Source organism: Mustela nivalis, assembly GCF_964662115.1.
Source record: "Mustela nivalis genome assembly, chromosome: 4".
In the NCBI taxonomy this organism is placed as follows: Eukaryota; Metazoa; Chordata; class Mammalia; order Carnivora; family Mustelidae; genus Mustela; species Mustela nivalis.
In genome coordinates, this window is record NC_139023.1 from 87,336,667 (window position 1) to 87,358,781 (window position 22,115).

The 22,115-nt window shown below is 35.1% G+C and overlaps 1 protein-coding gene across 1 annotated transcript in view; it reads left to right on the forward strand.

The window, feature by feature from the left end:
• Positions 1 to 22,115, forward strand: part of BBS7 (Bardet-Biedl syndrome 7) — a 44,343-nt gene that overhangs the window by 1,130 nt on the left and 21,098 nt on the right. The window contains exons 2-12 of the mRNA XM_082726784.1: positions 982 to 1,047; positions 5,356 to 5,418; positions 7,009 to 7,184; positions 9,727 to 9,913; positions 11,900 to 11,972; positions 12,402 to 12,518; positions 14,126 to 14,256; positions 15,746 to 15,830; positions 16,770 to 16,872; positions 18,482 to 18,674; positions 20,234 to 20,308. Of these exons, the coding sequence (XP_082582910.1) occupies positions 982 to 1,047; positions 5,356 to 5,418; positions 7,009 to 7,184; positions 9,727 to 9,913; positions 11,900 to 11,972; positions 12,402 to 12,518; positions 14,126 to 14,256; positions 15,746 to 15,830; positions 16,770 to 16,872; positions 18,482 to 18,674; positions 20,234 to 20,308 (1,269 nt within the window). The remainder of the gene's footprint in view (positions 1 to 981; positions 1,048 to 5,355; positions 5,419 to 7,008; positions 7,185 to 9,726; positions 9,914 to 11,899; positions 11,973 to 12,401; positions 12,519 to 14,125; positions 14,257 to 15,745; positions 15,831 to 16,769; positions 16,873 to 18,481; positions 18,675 to 20,233; positions 20,309 to 22,115) is intronic.

The following is a 22,115-nucleotide window of genomic DNA, read 5'->3' on the forward strand; positions in this document are numbered from 1 at the left end:
GATCTGTTGTTTTTTTCCAATTTTTCCCCCATTGGTCCCAACCGCCCCACTTCCTATCCTAACTATGCACCACTAGTGATAGTTCCCTGCTGAACAGGCCATGCTGTTTTTGTCTTCCATACCTTTTGTAAAAAATCTTCATCATCAGATTGGATGTCATTGCCATCAGCATGTTTTGCATTTTAACAAAAATCCTCTATGTTGCATGTTAAATAATTGTAATCTGTTTCCAAAGATTTTAAATCACTTTACAAAAACTTTCTAACAACTGTATATATGAAGTTTTTTATGAAGTCTTCTAGAAATATTTGTAAAGTATTTTGCAACTAGACGCCTGGGTGGCTCAGTCAGTTAGGTATCTCTCTTCAGCTCAGGTCATGATCCCAGGATCCTGGGATCCAGTCCTGCATCTGGCTCCTTGCTCCTTGGGGAGCCTGCTTCTCCCTCTGCCTGATGTTCGCTCTGTTTGTGTGCACAATCAATCTCTCTCTTTCTGACAAATAAAATCTTTTTTTTTTTTTAAGATTTTATTTTTTCTTTGACAGGCAGAGAGGCAGGCAGAGAGAGAGAGGAGGAAGCAGCCTTCCTGCTGAGCAGAGAGCCCGATGTGGGGCTCAATCCCAGGACCCTGGGATCATGACCTGAACTAAAGACAGAGGCTTTAACCCACTGAGCCACCCAGGCACCCCAAATAAAATCTTTTTTTTTTTTCAAAGTGTTTTGCCACTAATGTATTATTTTTGGCTTGACAACTTTATAGTATACATTTTAGTATCTTTGGGTGTGCTCTGTGTTGACTTTTGTAGCATATTTCATTAAAAAATGAGTTCATCACTGATCATAATTATTTCATATCACTAATTGCAATAAAAAATAAGTCTCACTATGATCTGAATCGCCTGGTCCTTTCATTCTCAGATGTAATCATTTCAAGTTAGTATAATAGAAAACATTCACTAGATGACTGGTGTGTTTCCTTAGGTGGGAGTGACCTCTCAGAAGACTATGAAGCTACTTCCTGCCTCAAGACATAGAACTACACAAAAGGTACTGTAGAGATCTCGTTTCTCCCTATCTCTTTAGCTGTGACAGAGGAGAGGTTTATTATTTCTTTATTTCTTCATTGGTAAATTACCCTTTAATGTTAAAATGTAAATAAATTTCTTTTAACCTGAACAGAGGTTGGAATACCAAGGGACATTTACAGACAGTAATTTTCTTGCATGTTTTAATTTTTTTTTTAAAGATTTTATTTATTTATCAGAGAGAGAGAGGGAGAGCGAGCGAGCACAGGCAGACAGAATGGCAGGCAGAGGCAGAGGGAGAAGCAGTCTCCCCGCCGAGCAAGGAGCCCGATGCGGGACTCGATCCCAGGACGCTGGGATCATGACCTGAGCCGAAGGCAGCTGCTTAACCAATTGAGCCACCCAGGCGTCCCGCATGTTTTAATTTTTATGTACAGTCTGTAATAGATAAGTAAACTTGTTGAAAACATATTTCATTTTTCTGTTAATAATTTACTTGTTGTGTACTAGTGTGTACCAGATTGTGTGTATGAAAAACAAACATAAAGCGCAATAGGATATAGAGAAGGTTATTTTTAAACTTTATCATCTTTTTAAGAATAAATTAAGTACTGAGGTAACTTAGTGGCTCAATCAGTTAAGTGGACAACTCAGTTATGTTTCAGGTCATGATCTCAGCCTGGCATGAGGCTCCATGTTTGGTGTGGAATCTTCTTGTCCCTTCCCCTTTGTTTCCCCCTCCACCCTCGGTTTATCTTTCTCATAAATAAAAATAAAATCTTTTTAAAAAAAGAGTAGGTATTTTGATGTTGAACTTTCTATTTATCTAATATTTACTATTTTTATGGAAATATTGATCCTGTGATTTCTATAAGGCAATTATAATATTAGTAGTAGACTTATAGCTGCAAAACAAATACACTCCTGATGTAATAACATTTTTTTAAGATAAATCAACAGATTTCTGATAGTCATTTATTGTATTTGTTCTACTAGATCATAACTTCTCAAATTCTTTTTGCTCCCAGCACCCTTTTACACTTTGAAATTATGTAGCATCCCAAAGAACTTTTGTTTATTTGGGTTATATCTATAAATATTATTATATTAAGATTAAAACTGAGAAATATCTAAAATATTCCTTTTTTTAAATAATAAACCCATTATATTTACAAAAATGAAATTTTAATGAAAAATACCTGTATTTTCAAAAACAAAAAGAATTTGGTGAGAATAGTGGCATTGTATTATTACACTTCTGCAGATTCTTTAGTCTGGCACAGAGAAAGGCACCTGGCTTCTCATGTCTGTTCTTTACAGTCTCTTGTAATATATTGTTTCGGTTGAAGTATTCAAAGAAAATCCAGCTCACACAGATACACAGTTGAAAATAAGAGTTATTTAAATAGCTTTTCCAAATAATTATGGCTCTTTATACATGATGTGACACATATCCTTAACAAATAGTAGTTTCTTAAATATTAGTTGCAATGTGGAATATGAAGCCAATATTGATTAGTTTTTCATACTTAGGTACATTAAAAACTATTTATATTTTGAATGGATCTTTTATTCATGCATGGGTTTTTTTTTTTTTTTTAAAGATTTTATTTATTTATTTGACAGACAGAAATCACAAATAGGCAGAGAGGCAGGCAGAGGGAGAGAGAGAGCGAAGCAGGCTCCCTGATGAGCAGAGAGCCCGGTGTGGGCTTGATCCCAGAACCCTGGGATCATGACCTGAGCTGAAGGCAGAGGCTTTAACCCACTGAGCCCACCCAGGCGCCCCTTATGCATGGTTTTATAGCATCTTACAATGGTCACTTGAGATTAGTAGTTCATTGAGTTATACAGATTTCCCAAAGGTTGAATGTTCAAATGTTGATTGTACCAAATGTTATCATGGAGTATCAAATCACATTTGTTGATATCAGTATAGATTTCATCAGAAAAGTTGTCAAATATGGAATAGCTGTCCAGTTCCCAATGGCAGATACATGCCTTATTGGTACTTACTTTTACTTGAAAGCTCAAATTTTATCATTGGGAACACTCTCAATTATTTTCCTTTAAAATGATAAGCTCACTTCCTGCAGTTTAAAAAAAAAAAAAAACTCTACAAATACCCAAGTATTAATAACAACTTGTTATTAATCATTGTTAATAGTTGCCAGTTGTTCTTTCATTCTTAAAATTGTGTTTTGTGTTTTGTGGGGCCTACGTGTTACAGTCAGTTAAGCTCTGACTCTTTGTTTCAGCTCAGATTTGATGTCAGGATTATGAGATGGAGCCCATGTCCAACTCAGTGCTCAGGATGGAGTCTGCTTTATTTCTCTCTCCCCCCTGCCCCACCAGTTCTCTCTCTGTGTCTCTAAAATAAAATAAATCTTTAAAAAATAATTGTTTTGTGAAAAAACTGGGTAGTTCAGCTTATTACCGAAACAATTCTATAAGTGCTTTTTGGTTTGCCACAAAAGTATTTTATGCATATTTTATTATTATTATTTCTTAAAGATCCATCTATTTTTTTTTCCTAAAAATTTTATTTATTTGAGAGAAATCACAAGTCGGGTAAGGAACAGAGGGAGAAGCAGATTCGAGCAGGGTAAGGGGCAGAGAGATGGGGAGAAGCAGACTCTCCGCTGAGCAGGGAGCCCAATGCAGGGCTTGATACTGGGATTCCGAGGTAATGACCTGAGCTAAAGGCAGATGCTTAACCAGCTGAGCCACTTAGGCGCCCCAGCCATCCATTCAGAAAGAATCTGAAGCCGACTTCACACTGAGGACCAGCCCAATTTGGGCTAGATCTCAGGACCCTGAGATCATGACTTGAGCCTAAACCAAGAGTCGGATGCTCAATCCACTGCATTACCCAGGCGCCCCAATTTTATGCATATTTCTACTTTCTCACGCTTAAAAGACATGACTCCAGGACCAAATTTAAGAAGATTAATCATTTTTATTGCTTCATCAAGAACATTCTTATATTAAGTTGGATTTTTTTTTTCCTGTACTTTGAAGTGATGATCACAGTAACCACTGGTGTTGTTTGTTGTCATTGTTTTGATTCTTGCCAGATGCTAGCAGTTTTATCTACCATTCCTTTTGTACCGTCATTGTAAATATCAGTCTAGTGAAAAAAGAAAATAAAGACTTACAAAAATAGTTATCACTTGGCAGATTCCCTAAAAAGTTCTTGTTGACCCTAGGAGTCTAAGAATCATACTTTGGGAATCCCTGTAGTGGATTATTGTTTTTACAAGTTATTAGAGTAGCGTAGTGTTAAAAAACTCAAAACCTTGGGTTTAGATCCCCCTATTACAAAGTTAAGAATCAAGGGTGTTGGGTGCCCGGATGGCTCAGTTGATTAAGTGTCTGCCTTCAGCTCAGGTTGTGATCCTGGGGTCCTAGGATCAAGTCCCACATTGGACTCCTTGCTCTGTGGGGAGCCTGCTTCTCTCTCTGCCTCTCTCTTTCTTTGTCTCTCATGAATGAATAAATAAAATCTTAAAAAAAAAAGAAAGAAAAAGAAAAAGAAATAGGGACCTAAGAATGTGCTCTGCATCATCAAGTTTTTGATATTTCAGACTTATTTATGTCTTAATATATGGTCAATTTTCTAATGTTTCTGTGCGCTTAAAAAGAACATTTATAATTTAATTCTTAGGATGAATGATTACTTACTTATGCATGTGTGCAAAACATGTCCTACATATATGTACATGCATGTATACATATGTGCATATGTATTAGAGCAAGGTAATTATTTTCTAACCTATATCCTTACCTTTTATCTGCTTGATTATCAATTCCTGAGAAGGAAATGTTGAAATCTCCCTCTGCATTTATGTCAACATAATCTATTGGTTACATGTTCATAATTTTTGAAGCTGAGTGATGTCTACTTTTGTATATGTTAAAATTTTTCTATTACAAAGGTTTTAAAAATACCAAAGAAGTCAGTCACAACTTTGATAATCTTTAATTGCAACTTTAATTGATAATCTGTTTTGAAAGTTAATCTTAACATGTTCTTATGCTCCAGTTGAGAAAAAAATGACCTCCCTGCCATTTCTGTCTTATTCTCTTGTTCTGTTTACAATGTAGGAACAAAATAAATGGCCAACTACTTGCATAACGACTCTCTATACCTCCTTTCCTGCTCTTTTCTTGTAATTCCTTGGAGTATTACTTTGTGTGGGGGTACTTGCCTAGATTTTCTGATCTCTACATTTAAAGTCATAATTTATATATTGAGAATCTTGTTTCCCCCATATAAGTTAATAGGGCATAATAATAGTAATTTAAGATTCTTTTCAATCTTTTGTAGGTGGTTATTGGAGATCATGATGGTGTAGTTATGTGCTTTGGCATGAAAAAAGGAGAAGCAGTGGTATGTATAGCTTTTTTTTTTTTTTTTGAGAAAAACAGATTTTCTAAAAGAGAAACACACTACTTATTGAATATTCTTAGGTTAAAATTGTCCTAAAAGCAGTGAAAAATGCATTGTGAGGGAAGCAGTTACATGGAGTATGAGGCTAGAGGCAACACAAGAATCATTTGCTAACTAGCTATAGAACAGATTACTTCACACTTCAGGGTATAAAACAACACACATTTATTATCGCACAGTTTCTGAGGGTCAGGAGTCCAAGCTCAATGTCTCACATGGCTGCAGTGCCAGGCTCTATTCCTTTCTGGGGCTGGGGTCCTATTCCAAGCTCACATGACAGGATTCAGATTCTTGCTCTTTTTTTTTTTATATTTAGTAGGACTGAGGTCCCACTTTATTGTTGTCTGTACACCAGGGCCTGTTCTCATCATCTTGAGGTCCCCATAGTTCCTAGCCCTGTGGTCCTCTCACAGGTCCACTCCTAACATGGTGACCTACTTCTTCAGGCCAGCAGGAAAATCTGTCCAGTCAGCTAAGGTGGTGTCTTATGTAACATGAAAGTGATTAGATAATCACCTTGGCCACTTAATGGAAGCTAGTCAAGGATGTGATTAGTACATCATCATATTCACAGATCATAGTTTATAAGCAATGGGGCTGAGCTGTGAAGACTTATATTCACTATATGTTATAAAGAATTTATAAAAAGATGAATAGTTAAAAACTGTCAGAAGCCCAGTGTTTCCAGTATTCATATATTCTCCCAGATACTTTAGTCTCCGTATAAAGTTACTGGAGGGAAGGGAAAGAAGCTGGTGCCAATAATAAAATGGAAAATAACCAAGGAAAAATTAATGATATAAATGTTGTATTCAGGGGTGCCTGGGTGGCTTGGTGGGTTAAAACCTCTGCCTTCGGCTCATGTCTTGGTCCCAGGGTCCTGGAATCAAGCCGTGCATCACATTCTCTGCTCAGCAGGGAGCCTGCTCCCCCCCCCCTCTCTGCCTGCCTTTCTGCCTACTTGTGATCTCTGTATGTCAAATAAATAAATAAAATCTTTAAAAAAATGTATTCAATTAGATATTAAGCTAAACATTTGGGTTTTCAGTAAATTCTACAGTTTTTTATTTGTAGTACTAAAATTCATAAAAATTATAACGGAAACAGGAGACTTTAGTTTTAAAAAGATAATTAAAATGCAAAAACATGTCCATTGGAGCCAGTGAGGGAATCTTATTAAAATGCAGGTTCTCATTCAGTAGAGTTGGGGTTGGACCTGAGATTCTGCATTTTTAATAAGGTTAATCATACTGATGCCCCTGCTTAATGAACTGTACTTTGAGATGCAGAAGTTTAGATTTTAAGGATGTGACTGAAATAGGTGTGGCAATAAATATTCCAAATTTAGAAGATATTTAGCGAAAAACCTTGAAGATTCACTGAAGTAAATACATTCATATCTTAAAATGTTTCTATAGTGGAAATATAGTATTTTGTGTGTTTCAAATCACAGCATTTTTTTTTTTTCAGTAAAGGAAAATGCTTACAGTAAATTTGTGTACTTAATTTTTTCCCCAATGATTTTTGCAGGCCGTGTTCAAGACTTTACCCGGGCAGAAGATTGCAAGATTGGAGCTAGGAGGGGTTCTTAACACACCCCAGGAGAAGATTTTTATTGCTGCAGGATCTGAGATCAGAGGCTTCACAAAGAGAGGAAAACAGTTCCTCTCTTTTGAAACTAACCTCACTGAAAGCATTAAAGCTATGTATGTTTATCCTTTTTTTTATTTTTACAAATCCATTTATAATATTTTGGATAGGTGACAAACATCAGATTAAGTATCATATCTTACTAGGTTTCCTGGGAAATAAAATTGACTAAAGGTAACTTATTAGTCAGAAACTCATTAACATAGAATCAGTACAAAATCAGTTGGCCTTCAGAATGTTTTCTTAAGACTCATAGTATTTACACATTCATTTTTTTGACTAAATGGTTCCAGATGATTCATGATCAAGGTATAAAAGAAAAAAGTAAAGAAACCTAGAGAAAGTTAGGTTTCTGTTCCTTTCCTGTCTGTGGTCATTTTGGTTGTGATGTAGCATCATTTGCTGAAGACCTGGCTGTCAAAGTTGCTAACTACCAATAGGCTATAATTTTAGGTAAATCAAGTAAGACCCTGAGTAAAAAAAAAAAAAATAACTCCCTAATGGCTTTCTGATTTGTGAGATTTTACAAGTAAAATATAAGTTTTTTGAATCATGAGGAACTAGAGAGGGTTTTAAAGTTTATCTAATCTATTGTCCTCAGACCACTACTTAGAAGAATCCCTTGGAAGCTTAAAAGAGTAGATTTCTTGTCCTACTCATACCTGCAGAATCAGAATTATTAGGAGTGGGTAGAAAGAAAAAAAAGTTCTTTATTTGACTACAACAGCCAAGTTGTAGACCTTGGTCTGAAAACTACTAATTCAGTCCAGAGTTCTATGTGGTACACAGCTGTCCTTCAGAATTCTATATACTGCACATCACATGTCCTGATCTCTAGGCTGGAAAACTTTGCTCTGGTAATATAGATAAAAATTAAATCATGGTAAGTGGGAGTGAGTTCAGTGGTTTAACAAGAATGTAATAGTTTTGAAATGGACAATGACAAATGTGAAATACTAAAATCAAAGTAATTAATAATTTGCATAACTCCACATTCAGAAAGGTATGTAGAGAGGCTTGAGGAAGATCAGGAGTTTCCCAGCCAATAGTCTCTTTTGCTAGTTTCTTAAACTTTTTTTTTTTTTTTGGAATGGAAGAGGCGGGATGGAGAGGATCCTTATTCAATATTTTAAAAATTTATTGTCTGAATCCCCAGATTTATAAGAGTGCACAGGAAAGAAGGTTATAACTTGAAAATATTCAATAAGAAACTGAGCACTTACAAAGTTGGTTACCATGCAGGCATCCTTCCCTGCTTAATGCTTCCATCCGTCCCCACTCTTGTCAACAGTAGTGATTACAAGTTATACTTTGGAAAATGTTTAATTGCAATATAATTGCAAGTGTAGTGCAGATGGATTTCAAGATGAAACTTAAAATCTTGAAAAAGAATTTCATTAGGCTGATAAAAATGATATTAAGAGGACTACTAAAATCATGTGCAGAGCCACAAAGTGAGGCCACATAAGTGATAATCAAAGAGAAAATCAGTGAAGATCATTATAGCATAGGGAGTAATTTTAGTACCAAAACTTTTTAATTAGACTTTAGAGCAGTGGAGAAATAGTTGAAACTTTCAAATAAAATTCCCTTCTTTATGATTCCATGGTTATAGCAATCTAGAAGTGAAAGGTAATGCGCTAGTGTATGATTTTTGTAAAATTTCAGCTCCCCCAGTGAAAACTGGATTTAATATAAGAATGGGAACATTGTTAGGATTATTGCCTAAATTTTGTTAAATATAATTTGTACTCTTTTTCATTTATTTTTTCAAGATAAAATTCTAATGAAATCATTTACCCCCCACTGTTTATCATTTAAAGTAGGTTTGCTTCCAATAGCCTTTTCTAGACAATTTAGTATAGTAGTAAGAAAGCGAATTCTAGAGCTAAAAGCTACTTGAGCTGTAATCCACTCTGCTACTAGTTGTGTGCCATTAGGCAAGTTACTTTACATTTTATTGTTCTCTGTAAAAAGGGATTATAATGGTCCCTAGTTTACAGATTTATGAGGATTAAGCTAATACATATGAATCTGTTAGGACAGTGGTTGGCACACAGTGCACATTCAGAAAAAGCTAATTGTCTTCAGATATAGACAGTTATCATTGTCTTATTTTCAGTTTTTCTAAGCTTAATTTTGAAATGGCTGAGGCCTTAAGATTGTGATTTTCAGCTTTTTAAAATAAGTGTTCGGGGCACCTGGGTGGCTCAGTGGGTTAAGCCCCTGCCTTCAGCTCCGGTCATGATCTCAGGATCCTGGGATTGAGTCCCACATCGGGCTCTTTGCTCCACAGGGAACCTGCTTCCTCCTCTCTCTGCCTGTGATCTGCCTACTTGTGATCTCTTTCCCTGTGTCAAATAAATAAATAAAATTAAAAAAAAAATAAAATCAGTGTTCTATCAAAGGGCTACAAATTAAGTGAGGGAAATGGGGAGAAACTATTCTTTAAGTCTGTGATAAAATGATAGAAACAGTATAGATAAACTTTTATTTTCATAACAAAAGAATTCCTATGCTTATTTTTTTAAAATAGAAAATAGAGTTTCCTATACTTATTTTTTAAAATATGGATATTTTTAATTTTAATGTTCTCAGGCATATATCTGGCTCAGACCTCTTTCTCAGTGCAAGTTACATCTATAACCATTATTGTGATTGCAAAGACCAACATTATTACCTTTCTGGGGACAAAATTAATGATGTCATCTGCCTTCCAGTGGAAAGATTACCTCGTATTACACCGGTATTGGCCTGCCAGGACAGAGTGCTCAGAGTTTTACAGGTTTCTGTTATTTACATTTTTATGGTTTTTTGTAATTTATATAAATGAGTATTGCTGAAAAATGTGTCCTTGAGATAACTTACTTATTACTACCACTTTAAATGTCCTAGGTAAAATTATATCTGGAAAAAAAATGCTTTTTAATTGGTAAGCTGATGTTTTTTAACTTGAGGCAAATGTATTGAGATCTTTGGCAAGTTTTTAGAGAGGCATATATGGGAAAAGGATGCTTTTCTGCCCCCATGCATAATTTCTGAGCTAGTTCAGTCTGAATGGGATGGCTTTGCTACAAAGAACCCCTTCTAGCTTTTTTTTTCTTCTTTCTTCCTCCATTACTCTTCTCTCCTCCAAAAATCAAATTAACGGAGGAAACTGGGTTGTGGGGAGGGTGTTAGGTTTTAATAAAGAAGGGATAGTTGTGATCAGGGTTGTGTCATTTGTTTACTCCACATTTATGACTGTATGTGAAACAGAATAAGCACTTAGTAAATATTTGTTGGATAAGTAAATGAATGATAGGAAAATCATTTTATTGTCCTTATATTTATATTAAAAACTATGAGTGGTTAAAACAATTACATAAGGTATTGTTATTAGTAATAAGAGTTACAACTATGTCCATCTCAAAAGTGGCTTTCAGTAAGATACAAATATATATACACACCAGAATCCATAAAACAAAGTTTAAATGCAACTAACCTAGAACAGGTGGATTGCTTGGATTAGAAAGTTAGACTGATAGTACACAAAACATTTGGCCGTTTATTCTGCGGCATCACTGGCTTTCTCACTCTTTGGAATTTCATAGCCAGGTGTCCATTTCTTGATATCAGTCTTTTTATAGAAGGAAAAATCCATTAGTTCTATGAGGTTTTATTATTTTTTTCTGTGGGGAAAAAAAAGGTAATGTTCAAGGTTCATTCTAGGGGCATGAATGATTAATTTCTTCCATAGCCTGTGCTTCCAAATATGAGTTGTTTGAATAAGGTTTTAAAAGAATCTGGCTAGTATTCAATTAGAAATTGGTCTGGCTGATTTGAGGATTCTGCTTTGTTTAACAAGAAGAGATCCATGAGCTTATTGTAAAAATACAAAAATAACTAAGGATTTGTGGGAAGTTAAAACTTGAAGCCTTTGCTCTACCCTTCACATATTTCTACTCCCCTTTGACTCCCCATTTGTAAGCAATCCATTGCCCCAGAGGTAGCCCTTTTAAAAATTTTTTTGGTGTATTTTTTTGTGTTTATACACTTGACACCTGTGAATTTCAAATGTAATTTTAAAATAAAAGATAAGGCATATGACATTTATATGGTTTATATATAATTTTTAAAGAAAAATGTTATTCCATATTTACTATAATTTTGTGGGGGGTTTTGTTGAATGATTTAGTCATATTTTTTCCATGTGAGTATAAGTACTTCTACCTCATTCTTCAATAGCTTCACAAATACTGTGTACTAAGTGAAAATGTTCCAAATGGCAAAATTTTTAAAAGGACAAATAAGTGGACATGTTTTGTTTTCTTATCTAAGTAACAGGTCATTTGTCCTCTTACTAGAGTAGGTTTTGGAAATACCCAAAAGAAAAGCTAACATTCTCCTTAAGAAGTAATGTTGGGTTTGTTTAAATGTTTGAATGTGCTCTAAGTTAAACTGGAAAAAAGAAACATCTTGTTCCTGGAAACCTTAGATAGAAAAATTTACTAGCATCAGTCAAGTTTTTGGGCGAAGTATTTAAAATGAAAAGGATTTGAAGTGTAGACTATCTTGTATATTTTTTCTTGATCTTTACGTTTTTAATGTATTTTAAAATGAGTTAACATAGACAAAATTGCTAACAAAGGCAAGTTAATAATCACAGCATAACTTTCTCTGGCAGTTTTATTCTAGAGTTCTTTATAGGACTACTGATGTTATCTGTAAGCACCTGTATTATTTTAAATTTGCATTCTGTTTCAGTTCTGAAATGCTTGTTCTCCTTCAGGAATCGGATGTGATGTATGAAACTGAAGTGCCTGGCCCACCTACCGTTTTAGCACTACACAATGGAAATGGCGGTAATCACAGTCAAATAAGGGAGTGCATTATGTTAATTAAGTCTAGATACTTCAGGTTGAATCATTTAACTATATATTAAGTGAAAATGGGAAATTGTAAAAAGAACATGAACTGGAATTGAGACAGTTATCTTCAGATGACTTGCCAGTAACTAACAGTAATGAACTAGTAAACTTTAATTTTTAGTTTCCTCATCTTAAAATTAGATGATGAGGAAGGGTTTTATCTCTTTTTGGGGGGGGGGGGTTATCTCTTTGATGTGTAAAATTCTATGACTATATAACCAACCTCCCAAAGTAAGTGTTCTTTTTATATTTTTTAAATGAGATTTTCATGTGAAAGTCAGTGTATCTGAAAAAAATTGCAGTTTTAAAGAGATATTATGAGTCATGGGGTAAATATAATATGTTGACTTTCATTATAACTAGGTGACTCTGGAGAAGACCTTTTGTTTGGAACATCAGATGGAAAACTTGGGCTTATTCAGATCACTACCTCCAAACCAGTACACAAGTGGGAAATTCGAAATGAGAAAAAGCGGGGAGGTATGTGTTTGATATAGTTTAGTTCTGAAATTTCAGTGATTATTAAATATCCTAAATTATATAGTTCATTCTATTTTATTTATTCATAGTACATAGTAGACTTAACATATCACAGAGCCACCTTACTATTTGTTTATTTAGCAGGTCTGTCATACTTGGGCATAATTATTAATTAAGAAATGCTAATAGTAATTTAGGATAGACAGGGTTTTATGGCCTAGTGTCCATCCATAACATCATTCTCTGCTCAAATCCATTATTCACTGTTTGGTGTAGAAAATTAATTTGAATTTGAGAGTATTTGATAGGAGGCAAGGAAAAAGTCCAATGGGTCAGGAAATATTTCTGTTTTCTAAAGAATTTTTACCTTTCTGAGGGAATTTATATCTGACTTAGAAGGTAGTGAGATGGCTATTTATAGGTATAGTAATTCTATTCATATATTCATTTATTCCTTCAACAACTACTTTTTAGGAGAGACAGAGAATAAACAAGCAAATAAGTGAGATAGCTTAATTTAGTAACCTGAAAGAAATATCACAGGGTGATGTATTGGTGATGGGAGAAAGGAGAAAGACTATATTTAGACTGGGTGGTAATGGAAGATAGCTTATAGAAGATAAAATTTGAGCTGAGATCTGATTGATAAGAAAAGGAGTTAGTAGTGTAAAAACTTGGGGGAAAATTGTGCTCTAGAAGAAGGAAAAAGCCAGGACTTGAGGCAGAGGTATACTTGATTCATTTGAGGACCAGAGGGAAGACCATGCATTAGCATGGCAAGAAAAGTAGTCAGGGAATTAGCATAGATCCAAATCATGTAGGTCCTTGTGGGCCTTGGAAAAGGATCTGGATTTTAATCTAAGTGCAGTGAGACACCTTTGGAGAATTGTAAGTAGGAGTATGACATGATCTACCAAAACAAAACACACCCTCCCCCCCCAAGGAGAATGAATTTGGCGGGGAAGCAGGTCAAAATTGGAAGCATGGAGATCCATTAAGGAGTCATTGTTTTGGTTGTTCTAATTTATTGTACTCTAGGCTAGAGATATAAGTGGCCTGGGCTAAGCTAATGGTAGTTGGAAAGGAGACAATTTCAGTATGTGTTTTGAAGATTGGGCTGGTAAGATTTGCTAAGAGATTTGATCTGGGCAGTGAGAAAAAGAGAGGAAGAGACATAGCCTAGAATTTTGGCCTGAGGAACTGGGTGATACCTTATTGAGATGAGAGATTGGGGAAGGAGCATTGAGGGGATCTGATAAATGGCATAAAGAGTTTTTGCTAGGGCATGAAAAGTTAGAGATGCAAATGTATGTCTCAAAGAAAGAAAATGCTGAACAGAGATTTGGATATATGAGTCTGGAGCTCTGGGGAGAAGCCAGAGCTGGGGATATAAACTTATGAGCCATTTCTATTTAGATTATATTTAAAGTCTTGGAAATGGATGAATACAGATGGAAAAGAGGACACCTGATTATGCAGCAAGGTTTTTGTTATTTTTTCCCCTATTCTGATTTGGTGTATACATTTTTTTCATTCTTTACTTTTATATACTTGACTATAATGTTAGTTTTATTAATAACTTGTCACCTCTGTCCTCTTTTTTGAAGGGATTTTGTGTGTTGACAGCTTTGACATTGTGGGTGATGGGGTTAAAGACTTACTTGTTGGGAGAGATGATGGAATGGTGGAAGTGTACAGTTTTGACAATGCAAATGAGCCTGTTCTACGATTTGATCAGGTCAGTTCATTTAAAAAAAGACTATATATGCTTACTCATCAAAAATTATAGAGATGACAATGATGATTTGGGTTTTTTTAAATCAAATATATTAAAATCTTGTGTTTGGCTTAGAATATTGCACCTTTGATGTTATCAAACTCTCTAGACCACTCTTGTGTTTGAATAATAGACTATTGAATAATGAATAATGAGTTACTTCCAGCTGAATAATGAATTATTGCTTCTTTGGTTTCTAAGCATTGTATATTTGAAGTATGAAATATTTTGCCTTAGTTTTTATAATGCATAGTAGATTACAGGAGTAACATTTATATGTTTGGGTAACATAACATTTATATGTTTGAGACTGTGTTGTCTCAAAATAATATTTTAGGATAAACTCCTGTTGTTAAGACAATATCAAAATACCTTTAAGCAGAGAGAAAAGTTGCAATTTCACTTCTAGCCTCCCAAAAGTTTACTATATGAGAAGAATTACTAGTTAAGAGTAATTCTAGTTCACAAATTTTAAATGTAGTTCAGCTTGTTTAGCCCAAGGTACAGAGTTACATGGAGAGTCATTCTGTTGTAAACGGAATCTTTCATTTTTGTGAAGTGGTATTCTCTAGTCCATGGTTTCCCATCCTGCCTCTGGCAGGATTCATTGAGGCTGTTTTGAAAACAACAAAAAAACCCACAATTCAGTGTCAATTAACTTTTCTTTGTCTAATTTCTCTACTGGTTCTACCTCTCAGCTTTAACTGCAGATCAGCAAATACAGATGTTTTGATATATAGAGGAAGTATATTACATAGATAATATGGGGATAAAAATTCTCTAAAGGTATCATATAGGCTATCATCTTTATTCATTAAAAAAACGATTTGGGAGATGGTGTATGGAATTCAGATAATAGACTAAACACATTGGGAGTTTTGCTTATGTAGTTTAAAAACAAAACAAAACAAAACAAAATAAAACTTCTTTCTTGGGGTGCCTGAGTGGCACAGTTGGTTTAGTGTCCGACTCGGTTTCTTCTCTGGTCATGATCTCAGGGTTATGGAATTAAGCCCCACCCCAGGCTCTGGGCTCAGGGAGAGTCTACTTAAGTTTCTCTCTCCTCTCATTCTGCCCTTCTTACCCCATGCTCATATGCTTGTGCACATGCTGTCCCTCTCTCTTTCTCTAAAATAAATAAATCTTTAAAGACAAAAATCAAAAAACTTCTTTATATAAATAAATGATTTTGCTCATTGGGTGACTGATGAGGCTAAGTACAGCACACAAATATATGAGTCATTTTCAATCTTCTTTCCCCAAATTTAAAAGCACTAGAATTTTCTGCCATTTGTGCAGAATTTTACCTTCCAGTTTCATTGTTTCTACATGCTAAGTGTTCAATAAACATATGTTGAATGTCTGGAAATGGGAAAGTAAGTTTTATGGATTATTTTAATATGTGAACTTTTAGTTACTAATTAAGTACTTGATCTTAAATTTATTTTAGATGTTGTCTGAAAGTGTTACATCTATCCAGGGTGGTTGTATAGGGAAAGATGGCTATGATGAAATCGTGGTATCTACATATTCAGGTATGGTAAATAGTAATAAGTAAACAAAGAATCAAATGAGAAAAAATTTAAATTGCATAAATTAGTTTTGATGACTACTTTTTTAAAAAAGTGCTATTAGTGAATCTTACCTATATCATTAAACCTTTATTGATTAAAAAATGAGGGAAAAGGAGTGGGTGTATTGATTTATAAAACAGTTAATATTTGAATAATACTTGTTAGGATATTTAGCATGCTCTAGTAGTGAGTTGGGGGAAATTAGAGGGGGAAACCAACCATGAGAGACTGTGGACTCTGAGAAACAAACTGAGGGTTTGGGGAGGGGTAGGAGGTAGGTGAACCTTGTGGTGGGTATTATGGAGGGCACATATTGCATGGAGCACTGAGTGTGGTGCATAAATAATGAATTCTGGAACACTGAAAAGAAATAAAAATAATAATAAAAAAGAAAATTAAATGATATTCTTTGATTTAAAAAGAAATATTGACTGAAATTTAGTTTGTTTTGTTATTGCTTACATTTCTTATAAAAATTTCCTTGCTTTTGAGTTGGTCATATTTGCATTCTCAAAATAGCCAATGTCAGAGCTTTTTTTACTTTCCATGATAATGATTTTTGAAAGACTGTTTTAATTCATCAAGTATTTACTAGAATGTGTTGACTTATTCCATACTTGAAAACTAAAACTATAAGAAGTGAAAGATTTCCTTAGTGATAGAATTATAGTGTTTCAGGCAAATAACAGTATCACAAAATGCTGTCATAATTTCAGTATGGTTTGAATTTTTTCCAGCTTGATTTCTTTCTTTTGTTTTGTTTTGTTTTGTTTTTTGAAGGAGGCTAAGTCCTAGGACTAAATGATGTTGCTGTTAGTGAGCAAAGGGGCATGTATACTTGGGCTTTCTTTTAATACTAGCAGCACTTAATGGTCCATGATTGTAATTTCATCTCTACAGGCTGGGTTACAGGTCTGACCACAGAGCCTATACATAAAGAAAGTGGACCAGGAGAAGAACTAAAAATTAATCAGGAGATGCAGAATAAAATTTCTTCTTTAAGGTAATTTTGGATTTTTTTGTTTGCTTTTTTTTTTTTTTCATTTCATGAAGTGTATAGTTTTTTCTTATTACTGATAGAAGCAGAATATTTTATTGGAAGAAAATATATCCTTTAATTCATTTGTCACCTTCTTAAAGGAAAACTTATCAGTTTGAGAAAATTAGCAGTAAGTGCTAATTAGTATTTCAAAGTTAGAAATATACTTTTATATACTTTATCCTATATTAACTTTTTCTTAGATCAAAAAGTGTATTTTTTCACTTATTTAGTTATAGATAGTTGTAGTATTTGGTTTTCTTCATAGGCATTAGAAGGAAACCATCACAGACTGCTGTATTCCTCATGAATAGTAATATTTACTGCTCGTATGGACACTCCTGAATCTGTAACTTTGGCTTATCAGTTTTCTTACTGGAAATGAGTAATACTGATTCCTTTAGATGCAAGGATTGCTTCTATGGTCTATTTAGTTTGCCAAGTCCTGTGAAAAGGGACACTGGACTCAAGTAAAATTCCTTTCTATAACAAAGAAGTGGGAGTTGCTAAAACTTTTAATGACTATTCTCCCTACTTCAACCCTTGCCAACCTCTTGGGTCAGTAATGGCCAATCTTTGGTGGCATTTGAGGGCTACACGGGTTTTTAAGGCAGCAAAATGCCAAAAGTACTAATTCACTAAAGCCACACAAGTTTATACCATAAGCCAGTTTATAGCAAAGCCACCTAGAGAGCAAGCTCTAACTTTCAACCAAGATAGAAACCTAATAGAGTTAATGTCTACTATCTCACATCCTCCATATAATTCCGTACATTTATAACCCAGTCTGTATCTCCTGATGCCAGTGAATATGAGTTGAGAAACTTATGTCTGTTTTGTTTATTCAGCAGCTGCAACACAGGTACATATGAAGCATTCAATAAATACTTCTTAGACAAATGAGTCTTTTCCTTTGTTTATTGCACAAATTTCCTCCAAGCTTTTCCCAGACTTTTCCCCCTAAGTTGGGGCTGGTTAAACCTCATGTTGTTCCTTAGTTACTATTTGCTTCATTTGCGTATGGCTTTTCCCTTTAACTGAAGTTAACTCTAAGCAATGAAGCTATGCCTGAACAGTTCAGTCTAAGCAAAATCCTCTTCAACAGTTGATAGAACTTCAGCTGTACCCCTGGCTCATGATCATCCTGTGGTCCCCAAAATGTGAATACTCTGCAGCCTCCTTTTGTCTGTCTCGCCTAATTCTGATTGAAAAGTACATATTTACTGGTTTTACACATTTTGTTTCTTCAAATTAAATGTTTTTCAGCTCCAGTACAGTTTCTCTTCTGCTTAGTATTATATGTAACTGTGACTAGATTTGTGTGTTAAATTGGTTATTTGCAACCTGCTTTGATACTTAAAACTATGAGTTTTGATTTTTAGATTAGAGATAAATAATGTGGAATTCTTTTTGGTCAGTCATAGAAACAAAATTTTGTTCCTATTAGTGTCATAATTCTAGTTCATCAATAAAAATCCATTTTGCAGAAGTTAGTCTCAAATTCTTATAATCATTCTAAGGACTGCAAATGTGTATACTTCTAGGTGACAGAGTTGTATATATTTTCCTCTAGGAGTGAGCTGGAACATCTGCAGTATAAGGTACTACAGGAAAGAGAGAAGTATCAACAGTCTTCTCAATCAAGCACAGCAAAATCAGCAGTACCTTCATTTAGTGTAAATGATAAGTTTACATTAAATAAAGATGATGCCAGCTACAGTCTCATCCTAGAGGTACAGACAGCAATAGATAATGTCTTAATACAGGTAAGCAAAATGTCTAATTTACTTGTTTTGTGATTGGATCTATTTTGCAGACCAGTCATATGCATTAATTATTACTGGACACTTAATTTTAGACAGTAATTTTAAGTATTTATGTTTTTAAAATTTTTTTTTAGGATTTGAGAGAGAGCAAGCATGAATGGGGCAGGCAGAGGGGGAGGAAGAAGCAGATTCCCTACTGAGCAGGGATCCCGACCCTGGGCTCCATTCCAGGAGTGAGGGGATCATGCCCTGAGCTCAAGGCAGACCCTTAACCAACTGAGCCACCTAGGTGCCTCTTTAAGTGTCTATCTTTTAAATATTGCATTTAGTTTAGATAATTTTAAAGGCTTATCTTAATCTTCAATTAGCTAATCAATTGCTCTAGATTACCTAAATTACACCTTTATTTTTTATTTATCCTGTAAGTATTAAAACAAAAGACTGATGGACTTACGTTTCAGGAAACACGAGAAAGGAATGTTGAAGGTTTTGTTCTTCTCTTAAAGGTTGACCTTTAAGAGAATTTTAAGAGATTTGACAGAAAACTACAGTATTTAATGCCATTATTAGAATCTTTTTTTAAGCTCCAGATTCTAAAATGGTAGTTTACAGTACAGCTTGCTCATTAGCTACCAGTTTCTAGGTAGGTCAGTAGAAAGTTGATAATGACAAAGGGTGAAATTTAGGGATAATAATATGCAACTCCATTCAACCATATATTTAATTAGTTTTTTTTTAATTATATGATATTCAGGGAGTGGAAAAAGATGATAATAGGATGGATGGAAAACAAGTGAAAGTTGGAAAACCTGTTAGATAATGAGAAAAGAATAAAGATGAGGAAGAAGATAAGGTTTAAAAAGATGTGGAGGAGAGATCAGATTATTAATTAAAAAGTAAAGGCTGATATCTGTCTTAAGTAATGCTAGCTTAAGAGCTACATTAAACAACTCTAGAAGAGCATCATTTACATAGAACTGAGTGCAATAGCTCTGTCCTAGAAACTGCCTCTCCAGAGGAGATCAAAAACAGGTGAAAATAAAATTGATAAAAATGATCTGATATAATCAGAATGGCCATATTAGGAAGATTATCCTTTAAGGGGGGTGGTGAGAGATGAATAGTCTGTGATCTCTGATAAAATTAGAAGAAAAAATAAGTCATTGTGAGATAATGTTTATTCTTTATAATAATTATTTTCTAGAAGTACATATTATCAAATATAAATTAGGAAATTCATTTGCTCAAATTTAAAGATGACCATGAACTAGAACTAAAGAGAACCCTTAGAGAAAATGTTTTGTTGTGCACCTGGATGGTTCGGTAGTTAGGCATCTGCCTTCAGCTCAGGTCATGATCCCAGGGTCCTCGGATTGAGTTCCACATCTGCCTCCTTGCTCAGCAGGGAACTTGCCTCTCCCTCTGCCCCTCACCCAGCTCTCGTGTGCGCGCGTGCTCTCTCTCTCTCAAATAAATAAAATCTTTAAGAGAAAATGTTTTGTGAAAATTTTTAGTTTTCCATCTGAACCATTTTTTTTTTTTTTAAATATTGACTGTAGAGTGATGTTCCAATAGACTTACTTGATGTGGATAAAAATTCTGCTGTTGTCAGCTTTAGCAGCTGTGATTCTGAGGTGAGTGAAAAGTATAAAGAATTTTTCAGATACTTTCATTTCTATTATGCCATTTTGAATAAAGTCTGTAAATGCTGATAGGGTTTGATGTTTTTTCTTCAGTCTTTTTCATAACCGTTCCCTCAAAATCTGCTTCTGCTCTTTTTCCTTGTTTTCGGATAATCCAGAAAACTGGTGTGTTGTCCTAGATTCCTTCCTATCTCTCATCTGTTAAATCCAGTCAGTCACTAGTTTCTGCCAGTTCTATCTCCTTCGCTCTTATATCTCTACTCTGCTTCATTTCTACTTCTTTTTCAATTTTTTAATTTTATTTTTACTTTCATATGAGATTTTAGGAGTGCCTGGGTGGCTCAGTGGGTTAAAGCCTCTGCCTTCAGCTCAGGTCATGATTCCAGGGTCCTGGGATCGAGCCCCATATCGGGCTCTCTGCTCAGCAGGGAGCCTGCTTCCTCCTCTCTCTCTCTGCCTGCCTCTCAGCCTACTTGTGCTCTCTTTCCATCAAATGAATAAATAAAAAAATTTAAAAAAAAAAGATTTTATGAGAGAGACAGAGCATAAGCCTAGGGGAGGGATAGAGGGAAAGCAGACTCCTTGCTGAGCAGAGAGCCCAACAATGCAGGGCTCCATCCCAAGACCCCGAGATCATGACCTGAGCCAAAGGCAGACTCTTAACGGAATGAGTTCCCAGACGCCCCTTCATTTCCACTTCTGTTAACTTTCTAGGCCCTTAGCATGTTTGCTTGAACTACTCATCTACCAGTTTTTCTGCCTCCAGTATTGCCTCTCACCTCTAGGCTCTGCTGTACACTGCCACCAGAGAGGTCTTCATAAAGTATAAGAGTCTGTGTCATTTCTTCTCTCAAAACCTTTTTAAAAATCCCTTATTTCCTGCGACATGTAAGTCTAGATTTCTCACTGTGGCATAACAACTTTCTATGATTCAGCTCTTGATTATATCTCTTGCTTATCTCTTACCAGCTGCTACCTTCCCTCCCATGCATATTATTTCTGCCAAACTGAAGTTCTTAAAATTTCTTGAAAATGCTGTATAGTTTCACACATCCTACATTTGAACATGGTCTGTTCCTTCTCCCCATTCTTTTTCACCTTTTCTGGGCTTGTTGAATCTTGCTTAACCTTTATGGAGTAGACATTTGTTGAGTACTTACCATGTGCAAAGTACCTTGGATGAGATTGTGTCAGAGTTTTTGGATATGCTTACTCTGTCACTTCTTTTTGCTTAGTACTAGCTGACTAGCATTCTCAGATCTAAGTGTGGCTCCTCCCATCCAAGTACTAACCAGGCCTGACCCTGCTTAGCTTCCGCGATCAGACGAGATCGGGCGCGTTCAGGGTGGTATGGCTGTAGACCTAAGTGTGGCTCCTAAAGAGAAGTTAGGGTAAAGAAAAAGTCTGGAGTAGTTGTATTGAAGAAGGCAAACCTGAGCAAGAAATGGTGACTGGAGTTGACATGTAGTTATACACACAAAAAAAGGAGGAATAAAAAGAGTAGATGCAGAACAAAGCTGATAGCTATATTAGGGAATAGTTTTTAATATAATTTTACAGAAAAATTTTTTGATAAGAGATTTTACAAGTTGTATTTTATATGTATCATATTTGTCATCCCTGTTTAAGAATAAAACATAAGAGATTGGGCCTACATAATTATTTTCATTTAAAAAATCAAGTTGATCTTAGGGCACCTGGGTGGCTCAATCGGTTGGGCGTCTGCCTTCAGCTCAGGTTATGATCTCAGGTCCTAGGATTAAGCCCCACATCGGGCTCCCTGCTGAGCAATGAGCCT